At 44.5% G+C, this 13,950-nt stretch overlaps 1 protein-coding gene and 1 long non-coding RNA gene across 14 annotated transcripts in view; both read right to left on the bottom strand.

Moving 5' to 3' along the window:
- SPDL1 (spindle apparatus coiled-coil protein 1) overlaps positions 1 to 13,950 on the bottom strand; it is a 470,586-nt gene that overhangs the window by 364,548 nt on the left and 92,088 nt on the right. For 12 of the 13 annotated variants that reach the window (XM_073589468.1, XM_073589469.1, XM_073589466.1 and 9 more), the window contains exon 4: positions 5,038 to 5,232. The exons of the other annotated variant lie outside the window; for it this stretch is intronic. In XM_073589468.1, coding sequence (XP_073445569.1) covers positions 5,038 to 5,232 — 195 coding nt within the window. The remainder of the gene's footprint in view (positions 1 to 5,037; positions 5,233 to 13,950) is intronic. 13 annotated transcript variants of the gene reach the window in all.
- Positions 3,083 to 5,031, bottom strand: LOC141100800 (uncharacterized). Its single transcript, XR_012234785.1, has 2 exons — positions 4,311 to 5,031; positions 3,083 to 4,030 (listed from the first exon to the last, which is right to left on the bottom strand). It is a non-coding gene; the product is annotated as an uncharacterized lncRNA (long non-coding RNA).

Genomic DNA, 13,950 nt, shown 5'->3' with positions numbered 1-13,950 from the left:
ATTTTAGTGAGTTTGGGCCCCATTGTTTGCTCAGCCTATCTTTCTATCTGTGTGTGTGTTTTTTCATCTTGCTTCACCGTCATTATATGTTGGGGGCTGCCTTTTACTTTGGGGTCTGCTCTGGGGCAGTTTAGTTTTCCTTTTCTGTCTTTAGGCTATTTAGTTTCTCCGGCTGTGATCGAGGGGTCTAGGGCACCGTAGGAACCCCCCACAGCTACTGCTAGTTGTGTTGTTAGGTTCAGGGGTCTGCAATCTGATAGTTGCCAACTTCTCCGGTTTTCTGGACTTAGCTGCTATTTTTGTGTCTGCCTCCTACGGTGACTCATTCATAACACAAATCACCACAAATAGCGCCCCAGACATCCAGGAAGTCAGCCTCCATGGAGTACAGCAGCGTCATGGCGCCATATTTCCTAAATGTGGAGATGCTCATTGTACTGGTACAGGAGCGGCCAGAACTCTGGGACCAACGGGATGCCAATTATGCAAACCGGGCAAGAAAGGAGGCGTCATGGAGGCGCATATGTCGCCAGATGTTCCATGACTTTGGTGATCAGCCACGTGAGGAGCAGCAGAAACTGAGTAAGTACAAGGCCCAAAAATGATTAAAATTACCTCACAACCAAAAATGCATACAGATTCTGCCCCCCTCCCCTTCCTGTGCTTCTACTTTTTTCCTCATGAGGCAGTTAGATTTTGATGTGACACAGTTTCACACTGCCATAATTTTGCCCAGGCCACAAGCTCCTCATCCTCTTAGCCAACCAAGTTATTAAGTGTAGTTACTTGATACATGAACTATTCAGACCCTGTGTATCTGGCCTGGATGGGCCAATTAGATATGCCACCCTGGCTAGAAAGCACACCCCAGAAGGTATGCCTAGACTACTGGTAGCAAATGTGACCGATCAAATATGTGAAATTGATAATATTTCCTGTCACACTGCAGTGGAAGATGTTATGAAACGCTGGCGCAGCAGCCGGGATCAGTACCGGCGGGAACGTCAGCAGCGGTCCAGGAGTGGGGATGCGGGCTACGTAAAAAGAAAATACGTATTATTATGACCGCCTCTCCTCCCTCGCCCCAATTCTGGATCTGAGACCGTAAGTAGATACCTCACACCACATTGCACCCATACTTTACAGGGCCAAAAATATTGATGTATTTTTGGCTCTGTTCTATTTCATAACAGAACTCAATCCAACCTTACGGATCGAGGAATGGGCTCAGAGACAGAGGCCATAATTGAACCTGTAGGAGATGAGGTGGCTGGCCCATCTTCTCCCCCAATAAGAAGCTTGGGTGAAGAGTCATCACAAGAGAACCCATTGCCTGCCCAACAAACACCACCACCAGGACCGTCTGCTGCTGGGCCATCACCCATACTGGAGGAGCAGGGCAACATGAGCAGCAGCCCAACTGCCCAGATCCGGGGCTCCCCACAGGCTGCTGTAACATCCCGGCGAGGACGAAGAAGGCGGCAGATGGCTGCTCAAGATACCAGGACCAATGTGGACACTGGGGTCCTAAATTACCTATCTAGAGTCAATGCAGATGATGAGGAGGAGGCCTACTCACGTAGCCTTGCCCTTTATCTCCGTGCCCTTTCCCGTGAGGTGAGGCTCCGTATTCGAGGATGTTTTCAGATCCTGCTTGATGCAAGCACACCCCCCAATACCCCATATGAGCTTTTTGAATATCTGGAGAGGTGGCAGCTTTCCCCCAGAAATCTTATGCGCATGAGACCACCCACAGAGATGCTTGCTCATGCAGGGTCTGAACATCCTCAAATACGTGGCCCTACACCTCACCCCCTTCCTCCCCCTACCCAACCTTCCCTACAGCAGCAACATATGTCTGCCTCTAGCCAACCCCACCAATATGGCCATTTTTTCCCACCCAGTGTTGGAGGCTGGTCCCAACCTGGATGGGGACGACATGGCTATATTGGTGGGTATGAGACACGGGGCTACCCGCCCCAACAAGAAGCCCCTCAGCAGTATTACTCTGGCCACTACCCCCAACAATCACAGGAGGAAGGTCAGTACCAACATCATGGGCAACAGTATGCCCCCACACAGGGCGATGTTGCTCAAAATAGTCCGCAGCAACCACAGGATGCTCTTCCGCCTTCTCATTCCACAATTTATAAGTGGCTACAAACATGCAAATTATTGATGCATACTGTACATCAGTGTCCATAAGCGGACTGATGGCAGGAGATGTCTAGTATGTTACAACTGGTGCTAAAAATCACAATCCTAAGTAAAAAAAAGAGGTGCTCTACATCATCAAAATGATGTAAAAACTATAAAACGAACATTTATTATGTAGGTTTTCAAAGCATACTAATAAACCACCATGACAGGCAAGGCTACCTTACGCGTTTCTGAGACATATTACATGTCTGTAAGAAATACAATATTTCACCGCGCTATACTGGTAAAGTCAAAGGATCAAAATAGACTACTCACTTGATAATACATAGAAAAGCCGTGCGGTCCATATAAAATTCGTAAATTTGTGGGCAGCTTTCTTTCCAAATCAAGGCAAAAAGCCTCAAGAACATCACGCTCTCTCTATGTATTATCAAGTGAGTATTGTAATGTGATCCTTAGAGTTTCCCTGTATAGTGCGCTGAAATATTGTCTTTTTTGCAGACATGTAATATGTCTCAGAAACGCGTAAGGTAGCCTTGCCTGTCATGGTGGCTTATTAATATGATTTGAAAACATTCATAATAAATGTTTGTATTATATTTTTTATATCATTTTGATGATGGAGACCTCCTCTTTTTGACTTTGGAATCCAATTGTCTAATGTTGCAATGTTGTTATTGCATTATATCTTTTGTTGGATATGTTTTTAAAGTTTATTTTGCAACAGTGTTCAAATCTGCAAAATGGCCATTTTGGCCCATTGCCCAAGTTTTACATAGGGCAAGAATATGTTTGCCTTTAAGAAAAAAAACCCTAAAAAAAAGGCAAAAGTAAAAATTTGTCTACTACACTTTACGTCTCTGTCTCAATTCTCAAAAACCGTATCAACATACACTTACCAATGCAATTAAACAGTCATAGATTCAGAAGGGGTAGAAATATATATTTTTGGACACACATCAAACAAAAATTCACAACATAGAGACAGCATGCTCTTGCCAAGAATTTCCCCCTCAGGTGCCAGAAAGTAATTAGTGAAAATATCACTCACTTTGAGGCCAGAGAGCGGTCTACGCTGAGGGTTGATAGGTGGTCTCACCCTACGAACATTGTCCGGCCTACGCACAACACCAGCAGAGGAGGAACAATCATGTATCCTGGTGAAGTTACGAAGAACCACACAGGCTTTCACTACTTCATTAACATTTTGTTCACTCAGCTGAATGGCAGACTGAAGTACACGCCATTTGGCACAAAGAATGCCAAAGGAACACTCCACCAGTCGCCGAGCACGTGATAGGCGCAAGTTAAAAATTCTGAGCCTGTGGTCAAGGTTGCGCCGGGGATATGGCCTCATGACATTGCGTGTTAACTGAAACGCCTCATCTGCCACAAGGACATAAGGGACAGATTCTTGAGTGGAGCCTGGTAGCTGGCGTGGTGGTGGTAGATCCAACTGGTTGGTGCGTAGCCGCCGAGCCATAATGAAAGTATTGAAGACTCTAGAGTCTTCCTTCCTTCCATAGGCCCCAATGTCAACAATTATAAACTGGTATTGAGGGTCGGCCAGAGCCAACAATACAACAGAAAAGTATTGTTTATAATTGAAGAGTTGGGAGCCAGAGTTCGGCGGCTTACGCACCCGGATATGTTTGCCATCAAGGGCCCCAATACAATTTGGAAACTGGCATTCCTCCTCAAAGTCCCTTGATATCCTCAACCAGTCTTCCATCCTGGGCTCGGGCATGACAACTTGATGTAGTCTTGTCCAGATTTCACTACATGTTGACCTACTATGCCAGAAATGGAAGATCTTCCAATCAGAAACTCATGGTGTAGGGCAGCATAAGACAGGCCAGTGGCCAGGAAGCTGAAGAACAACAGAAAAGGAATATTTTAGAATGCACACATTTACAAAACAAACAGGTCCAAACATAACAAACTTGGTAGGATTTCAGAGCAAATAACACACACATCTTTGTTTGCACAATGAGAGTGATATTCAGTACATATTACACATAACATTCTGGTCTGTAAGTTGACACATATGTGGACTAAGATGAGGGCATAAAAGTTACTCCAAGAAGCAAAAAATACATACTTTGGCCAACACATCATGAACATAGAGAATATGGTTGTGTAGTACATACCGTATTGTGAGTAGAAGTCGCTCCTCTGCAGATATAGCTTTGTGCATCCTTGTGTCCTGAAAGGTTATCCCAGGGCGCACTGTCTCCAAGAGTCTATCAAATGTTGCAAGGCTCATGCGACAGTATTGGTAGAATTTAGCCGGATGCTCCCGCAGAGAAGAATAGAGGCAGTGAAAATGACCTCTTGTGAGTCGTTGCCTCAAAAGTGGATGTACCCACATGCGTCTCCTCCTCTACGGATCCACTATCACTGGGTATGGTTGGCCAAAGCGGCGTGACAAAAGCCAGTTGAAGAGAACCTGCTCAGTTGTGTTGAAAGTCAGACTGTTTGCCATGTTGCACATACAACCCCAACACACCTAGTGAAGGCAAGGTCACAAATGGACAGAATGGAGGCAGCCACCTGTTCCTGAGCCAATAAATAGGGTGCAGGCTAATGATTTAAATAGTTGGCAGGCCTCAAAACAGTTAAATGTCCATTTTGCAAGGCTGCAAGAAAATCTCGCCATACGGAGTCCATACGGATTACATACGGATGCTGACATGTGCAAAATACGCGACCACACCTTGCTTACGAATGACATATGGAGCACTATTAAGGGGTCATTCATCCGTATTACGCCTGTAAACTGCGGACCGTATTTTGCGTCGGTTAGAGTGACCCCGGCCATAAAGTTGAAAAGACACTCCAAATAATACATCAAGAGGCACCAAATTAGTTACTCACCTTTGAACTTTCAAGTTCATTTACTTCAAGCTGGAGTGCCAGAGTTTCAGAAGACATAGTTTCATGAGCACGCTCCGAAATCGTACACAGCTCCTCTGATTTGCTAGCTAGCAGCTTAGTCTGATGGTCAACTTTGTGCTTCAGTTGTTTCTCACTCAATCTTGCTTCATCTAATTCAACCTTCAGCTTCTCTATCTGGGTACAATAAAGGATTTAAAACAGGAAGAAAAATTTATATTTTTACAACATACAAATAAATATGAAGGTAAATATAGGTGTTTAAGCAGGGATTTAAAAACCTGCATACTATTTTGTCAAAAAGTAGCAAATGCTGTACTGAATTATCAGGTTGTTTGATGTAAGGGGGTTAGATGGTGGTGAAGTACACTGTATAGATTAGCTTAACCCCTTAATGACCAGAGGTATTTGCTTTTGCATTTTCGTTTTTTGCTCCTTTTCTTCCCATAACTTTTTTATTTTTTGGTCAAAATGGTCATGTGAGGGCTTGTTTTTTGCAGGATGAGTTGTACATTTGAATGACACCATTGGTTTTAACATATCATGTACTGGAAAATGGGAAAAAAATTCCAAGTGTGGTGAAATTGCAAAAAAAGTGCAATACCACAGATGTTTTTTTTTTTTTTTTTTTTTTATACCATGTACACTAAATGCAAAAACCGACCTGAAATTATGATTCTCCAGGTTATTACGGGTTCATAGACACTAAAAATGTCTAGGTTTTTTTTTTTTTTTATCTAAAGAGAACCGGTCATCTCCTTTTTCAGCTATGAGCTGCGACCACTGCCTTTTGGGGCTTATCTACAGATTCTATAATGCTGTAGGTAAGCCCCCGATCTAAGGCTTGTTTCACATTTCCGTTTTTTGACGTCAGTCAAAATCCGTCACTTTTAGAAAAACTCGGATCCGCCCCTTTTTTGGCGGATCCGTTTTTTTCCCCCATAGACTTACATTAGCAGCAAATTTTGACTGACGGTCGTCCGTCTCACCCGTTTTTTGACGGAGCCGTCAGAATTTTAGCGATTCCTGGGCGGATCAGACGGACTCAAACGTTTTTTCAGAGCGATGGTCCGCTATTTTGGATTGCGAATGCCCGGCAGATTTGCTCTGGCAGGGATTTTAACCCTGTATAGCGTTCTGGAAAAGCCGTGAAAAAAAACAAATTCTCTCTCTGTCGCTTTAAATTTCACCCTCTTGCCGGCTGCAGCGGATCCGTATACATAACGGATCCAGCAGCATCAGTTTAGCCCATTACGGAGACGGATCCGTTTTTTAACCGCCTGGCGGATTTTGACTGTCATTGAAAGACGGAAGTGTGAAACAGGCCTAACCTGAAAGAGAAGAAAAACTTGTTTTATTATACTCACCCAGGGGCGGTCCGGTCCGATGGGTGACGCGGGTCCGACACATCCCATCTTCATATGATGTCATCATTCTGCTTGCTTCGTGTCGTGGCTCCTACACAGGTGTTCTGATCTGCTGTGTTGAGGGCAGAGCAGAGTACTGCAGTGCGCAGGCGCTTGGAAAGGTCAGAGAGGTCCGGCGCCTGCGCACTGCAGTACTTTACTCTGCCCTCAACAGGGCAGATCAGTACGTCTGCACAGGAGTCACGACAGGAAGCAAGGAAAATGACATCGTATGAAGATGGGAGGTGCCTGACACGCGACACCCATCGGACCGGACTGCCCCCGAGTGAGAATAAAACTTGTTTTTCTTCTCTTTCAGGTTAGATCGGGGGCTTATCTACAGCATTATAGAATGCTGTAGATAAGCCCCGAAAGGCAGTGGCCGCAGCTCATAGCTGAAAAATGAGGTGACAGGTTCCCTTTAAGTGATGAAAAAAAAATTCCAAAGTTTGTTAAAAAAAAAAAAAAATTCCAAAGTTTGTTAAAAAAAAAAAATTGTGCCATTTTCCGTACTGTCTCCATTTTTTGTGATCTGGGGTTGGGTGAAGACTTATTTTTTGAACTCCGACCTGACGTTTTTAATTATGTCATTTTGGTGCAAATATCTTTTTTCATCGCCCATTTAATCCAATGTTGCAGCTACCAAAAAAACGTAATTCACTGGTTTGTATAATGCTTATTTACCCTCCGGTCCTGGGTCTGAAACCAGCATGCGCTAGGGGATTCTCACAGTCAGAGTGACTGCAGATTGGTTTTGACCAGACAACCCCTTTAAACAACCCTCTTACAGACAACCTAATCACTAATATTGTCATCATTTAGGTTAATAGTACAAGCAAAAAAAAAAAAAAAAAAAAGAAACTTAAAATTTAGGTTACAAAAGTAAAGCCATAATATGAGAAACATTTTTATGACAAGCTTTGTATGTAAACGAGCCAACTTCGGACTAAACTGCTCTGGTTAAATTACTTTCCTATGATGCATAGAACCATAGGGAAGAGAGTTACCGTGGGACTTTTAATTACTGCAGCCGAAAAACATGATTTCTATGGATCAGCAGGGTAGAGAGGAGCCGAGTGTGAGGGTGCAGTGCTGAAGGCTCTCCCCTTGTGCTGCAATCCGCTCGGACAGTTTACCAAGTGGACAGTTGTCAGCATTGAGGGCTGCTGCCCCTCATTGCCCAGCTCTCCGATAGACTTAGCAAGGCCGCAGGCTATGTTCACTTTTGCACTGACACATCAATCTCCTGTCTACTTCCCTCAGCTCTCTTAACTCTACCTCCCTCCTAGATGGTATAGTTAATGCTGATATTAACCCCTTCATGACCAGAGCTTTTTTCAAATTTTTCGTTTTTCGCTCCCCCTCTTTCCAGAGCCATAACTTTATTTTTCCGTCATGGCCATGTGAGGCTGGTTTCACACTAGCGCTTTTTAGCGCTGCGCTATCTTTAACATGGGGGCGCACGGTCTAGTGTATGCATGCGTTCGTATGCGTTTTCGTGCGCATGCGTTTTTTGTAGTGTGCACCTAGGCACGCCGGACGCATCCTGTTGTGTTTTTGGTGTCTGACCTGTCTCAAAAAAACGCATGTGCACGCTTGCGCACGGAATGCGCGAAAAAAAAAAAATCACATTACAGTCTATGGGAACGCAGGTGTGCGCATGGACATGCGCACGCCTGCGTTTAAAATCGCATGCGTTTTAAGATATAACATGGCTAGAAACTGGTTAAAATGCATGCGCCTAAAAAAAGCAAACGCATACAAAACGCATGATGCGTTTTTTACATGCGATTCTATTACACACCAAGCACAGCGCTAAAAAACGCTAGTGTGAAACTAGCCTGAGAGCTTATTTTTTGCAGGAAGAGTTGTACTTTTGAACGACATCATTGGTTTTACCTTTCTTGTAACAGAAAACGGGAAAAAAATTCCAAGTGAGGTGAAATTGCAAAAAAAGTGCAATCCCAGACTTGTTTTTTGTTTGGCTTTTTTGCTAGGTTCACTAAATGCTAAAACTGACCTGCCAATATGATTCTCCAGGTCATTACGAGTTCATAGACACCAAGCATGTCTAGGTTCTTTTTTATTCAAGTGGTGAACAAAAATTCCAAAGTTTGATAAAAAAAATAAAAAATGCGCAATTTTCCATTACCCGTAGCATCTCCATTTCTCGTGATCTCAGGTTGGGTAAAGGCATGTTTTTTTTTGCTTGCCAAGGTGACGTTTTTAAATGATACCATTTTTGTGCAGACTCAATCTTTTGATCGCCCGTTATTGCATTTTAATGCAATGTAGCGGCAACCAAAAAACGTTATTTCGGGGGTTTCGATTTTTTTCTCGCTATGCCATTTAGCGATCAGTTTAAGATTAATCCTTTTTTTTTATTGATAGATTGGGTGATTCTGAACACGGCAATACCAAATATGTCTATATTTGATTTGATTTTTATTGTTTAGTTTTGAATGGGGCGAAAATGGGGGTGATTTAAACTTATCATTTTTTATTTTTTTCATATTTTTAAAAACTTTTTTTTTTTTTTTTAACTTTTGGCATGCTTCAATGGGAAGCTGCCATACCTTGATCGGCTCTGCTACAGAGTCGATGCTCAGATCGCCTCTATGTAGCAGAATGACAGCATTATACTGTAAATATTTCTTATTTTTCCCTAAAATTTACAAATTTTTTTTATTTATATATATTTTTTTAAGGAACCACATGACATTTCAAGTGACTTTGAGGGGCACATATGACAGAAAATACCATTCTAAAAACTGCACCCCTCAAAGTGCTCAAAACCACATTCAATAAGTTAAGTAGCTATGACCCTACAGTAGTTGAACGGGGCCCCAAGAGTCTCCAGGGGAAGATCTTCACTGACAGGTCAGCTCATCAGACGCTGCGTGCTGAGGGAGAAAAAAAAAAAAGGAGGAGGGGGATGGAGGTAGCTGCAGCTAGAGTTGTCACAGCACAGGCATACTACACAGGAGGAGGCGGCGCCCAGACACAACAGGGGCATGATGGACGGCTGGCAGACGGCTGATATAGGGGGACACACCATACCTATGGGAGGCATTACAGGTATGAGGACCTATTCATAAAAGTCAATATTTCTGTGTTACTAGGGGTCAGAAACAGAAGTGCCAACTTCACAGAATGCAGCCTTAGTGCTGCTGGAGGTGGCTCTTTTACTTAAAAACACCCTGGAGGGGTGACAGGTTCCCTTTAACTCTGCTTTTGCACTGATCACAGACATGGTTATGATTAAGAGCACTTTTGTTCGAAACGCATAATCTTCTTGACTTACCATTTTAACATGTTTGTAAAAGGCATTGCAATAAACATGAAGCTTTAACGTTTATTCTACAATCTAATTGGATGTCTGCTGCTGGAACTTTTTTGCCTTATTGAAACCTGTCTGTAGGAAATCAAGAATATTGGGGATGTCCGGGAGAGATGTATCTACCAATGATAACCCCGCAATAAATGCAGAAGTGCTTACAGAACTCATTATATATAGCAGAGGTAACAAGTTTTCTGCTTGTTTGAAGGGTAGCTATCACTTCATCGGACAATCGCCTTGACTTCAGGACCTGCCTTTCAGGATCCATGCTGAGAGGTGAAGACTGTCTGGATTGTGGTGGAGAACAGGGCCTTGGTAGAGGGGGTCTTTTCTCACTGAAAGGAGGATGGTGTCTTCCACAATGTTTCTCAGCAGAGGGAACCAACTCCTCTTCAGCCAGAATGGCACCACCAAGACGATCTTCGCCCTTTCCTCCTGCACTTTCCGCAGCACTTTTGGAACCAGAGGGGGGGGGGGACACATAGGAAAACCCCTCTCTCCATGGTTGGGATAATGCATCAACTCCTGCTGAACATCTAGGGTTTTAGGGAAAAAAAAAATTCTGACCTTCGCATTTTCTCTGGATGCGAACAGATCAACTTGTGGAGACCTCCCCCCCCCCCTTCAACGTTGACACAGCATACTGAACACTCCCTTGTTCAACTCCCACTCCGTGGGGGGCAATTTCTGTCTGGTCAGGAAGTCTGCCATCTGGCTCCTGGATCCTTCCAGGTGTACTGCAGAGACAGATATGGGCAGAAAGGATGATTCTTTGAAGATCTTCCTGGCTAGGTGTTGCACAGTAGGATGTTTTGGTCCCACTTGATAACATAAGAACGCCACTGCCGTCATGTTGTCAGACAGGATCTTTATAGGTCTGCCTCTAACCATCAACTGGACCTGAAGTAGTACCTTCCATACTGCATAAAGTTCCCTGAAGTTCCAAGATCTGGATCCCATCTCTGGACTCCATTCTCCCTGGAAATATCTTCCTTCCGCATGGCTGCCCCAACCTAGCTGACTTGAGTCTGTGATGCACACGATGCACGGGGAGAGAATCCAGGGAACTCTCGCCTGGAGATTTTCCAGAGTGGTCTACCAGCGTAGATTCCTTCACCGGGAGACATAAGAACATTACCGTGTCCATCGACAGTTGACGTTTGTCCCAGGCAGATACAACCGCGCCTTGGAGCTCTAGTGAGTGGAATTGACTCCACCGTACATAGGGGATACAAGAAGTCATCAGTCCCAGGATTCTCATCGCTTCGCTGATGGAGCAGCAGCTTCTTGCAAATTGGTGGATTCTTTCCATCATGGCTCTCTGCTTCTCTTATGGTAAAAAAGATGTTCTAAGTTGGGAGTCTAGCAGGACACCTAGGAATCACTTTCTGGATTCTGGAACGAGATCCGACTTTTCCCAATTTATGACCCATCCCAGCCTCTGATGCGTGGAAATCTAGGTCTGGCAGTGCTCCCCGAGCTGTTCTTCGGAACTGGATATGATCAGGAAGTCGTCTAGGTAGGGGACTGATGATGATGTCCCATTTCCTTAGATGGGTAACTAACTCCGCCCACAAGCTTGGTGAATACTCTGGGTGCTGAAGCTAGGCCAAAGGGAAGACAATAGAACTGGTAATGACAGATTCTCCCCTGGACCCTCAGAGAAAACCTTAGGAATCTCTGGAATGAAGCATAGACAGGAACGGGATAGCCCATGTTTTTTGAAGTCTAGGGTACACATCACCGCGTTCCTGTCCATAAGGGGAATCATAGATCTAATGGATTCCATCTTGAATTTCTTGTATTTTATCCATTGGTTTAGGAGCTTTAAATGTATTACTGTCCTGCTTTCTCCTGAGGGTTTCTTTACCGAGAAGAGACTGGAGTAATGGCCCTTACATTTTTCCTGCTCGGGGACAGGGACTACTGCTCTGATTTTTAGTAGATTCTGGACACCTGTCCACATAGGGGTAGTGGCTGACTGAACGTGGGAGTTTGTTATTATGAACCTTTCTGGGGGAGTTGGGTGAACTCTATTTTGTAACAGTGGGAGACTATCCCCAAAATCCGCTGATTTTCTGAGCTCTCTTGCCAGCCCCCGACTCTCATAGCATTTATATCTACCTGAGCCTGAACCAAAAATGGAATTCTTAAAGAGTACCTCCCTTGGGGTAACTCCATCTGCCCGCTTTGTCCTTTCCCTTATAGCCTGACTTCTGGCTAGGTTGGGGCCTACGAAAGGGCTGATATTTCTTTGGTTTCTCCTTGAGGAACCCTTTCTTCTTGTCCAATGCCTTTTCCAGAATATCATCTAGAACAGGCCCAAACACTTTATTGCCAGAGAAGGGAATAGGACAGAGTTTGTTCTTGGACTGTGTGTCCCCAGACCAAGTCTTTAGCCAGATAGCCCTCCGAGCGGCATTGGATAAAGACCCATTCCTGGCTGCAAATTGTACAGATTCTGCTGATGCGTCAGCCATCAATCTGGTCGCCAGTTTCAGGAAAGAAAGGGATTTTAGGATGGTGTTCCTGTGGCTCTTAGACCTCAAGTGTTCCTCCAAGTCATCGATGCATAAATGCATAGATTGAACCATCGAGGTTGCCACGATGTCAACCCCGATTATGGCTGCCGAGGTTTCCCAGGTTCTCTTTGGAAGACGGTACAAGCATTCAAGTCGATGGGTTTTCAGGCTGGAGAAGTCTTCAAACGGAATTGAGGTTCTCTTCGCCACCTTAGCTACCGGAACGCTGAACTTGGGGGATGTCTTCCCAGGCTTTGATGACTTCCGGATCAATGGGTAGGCGAAGTATGAAATCTCGAGGAATAACCAGTCTCTTCTCCGCATCCTCCCATTCCTCCATGATCATTGAACAAATGTGGCTGTTGACCGTGAATACTATTGTTTCTCTGGGATCGTAATCCCCCCAAACATCTCCTCCTGTACGGAGAGGGGTTTTGGGGTTTCCTCCACATGCATGGTATTTTGTATGGCACGGAGTTCATCGGTATCCTCAGAGGAAAAAAAAAGAGATATCTCTTCCCTCACTCTGGTGGGTTAGTAAATACTTCTTCCTGGTCAGATTCATCAGACATCTCTTCTAAAAAGGACACTTCTATTTCCCTTGGTCTTTCACGGAAAACACCCTTGGATTCGGGCTGTGAGGTATGAGTGTATACTATCCCAGAAATTGAGGCCTAGACCTCCTCTCCGACCGCAAAGAAGTCTGCTCTTCTCTGATAATTTTTGAAATGCAGGGTTCACATAGGTGTTTCAGCCAGGTATCTGGTAGTTTGCCCTTACAGATAACACATCCTCTACCCTTTTATGACTTCTTCCTATCCTTCTTAGGAGTTGCCAAGAGAGGTGTTCCCCCCCCCCCCCCCCCCAGAATACACAGAAGATGCCATGTGTTTCTGTGTGGGGCAAGGGCTTAAAGTGGGTGTCTTTTTACAAGCTTACTCACATGCCCCTGGCTCTGTTCCAAGCCATGTCAGTCTTAGCAGAATCCTCCATGTCCTAAGGATACAGTAGGGCAGCCTACACACATTTCAAAACCCTATTTATATGATGCCCATCTCGGATTCCTTCTGCTGATGTCCTTGCTGGATCCTCCTTCCTGCGTTCCACTGAGGAACACACGCTGGCCGTGATGCGGAAGTGCTCTGCAGAGATGATGTTGCCGGATGTACGCCTGCAGTGTTTCAGCATTTACATGACCGCAGGTAATTTAGCAACAGGATGAAGGTCTGTGGCTACACCTTGATGCATGTTTCACCACCTCTGCAGTTTTGTCAGGAGGTAGATAACTGTGTATGGCATCTAATTATGCAATAAACTAATTGATTATCTGCAGCTGTAGCGGCACGCCCCCGCCATGTCGCCTCTCTGTAGCGAGGTGAGCGCTCCAAGCTTGAGTCTTCTTGTCACATGATCCTGTCAGCTGACCAGGCCAGTAACCAGATCAAGGCGGCGCCCATATAGAGCGCTTACCCTTGCACCGAACAGCAGCGCATGCGTAGTACGCACTCAAGACTGCTGTAAAGATAATTATCCTGACGGAGATACTAGGGCCATAAAGGTAATACTATGTATATGCACTGATCCAATTATAAGGTGAATAAGTTATAAGGCACTACAAAATGTACAA

Source organism: Dendrobates tinctorius, unplaced genomic scaffold, assembly GCF_039654945.1.
Source record: "Dendrobates tinctorius isolate UK_male_01 unplaced genomic scaffold, ASM3965494v1 ptg000108l, whole genome shotgun sequence".
Classification (NCBI taxonomy): domain Eukaryota; kingdom Metazoa; phylum Chordata; class Amphibia; order Anura; family Dendrobatidae; genus Dendrobates; species Dendrobates tinctorius.
Note: the sequence above shows the minus strand (reverse complement) of the source record. Positions and strands in the feature narration are given on the sequence as shown.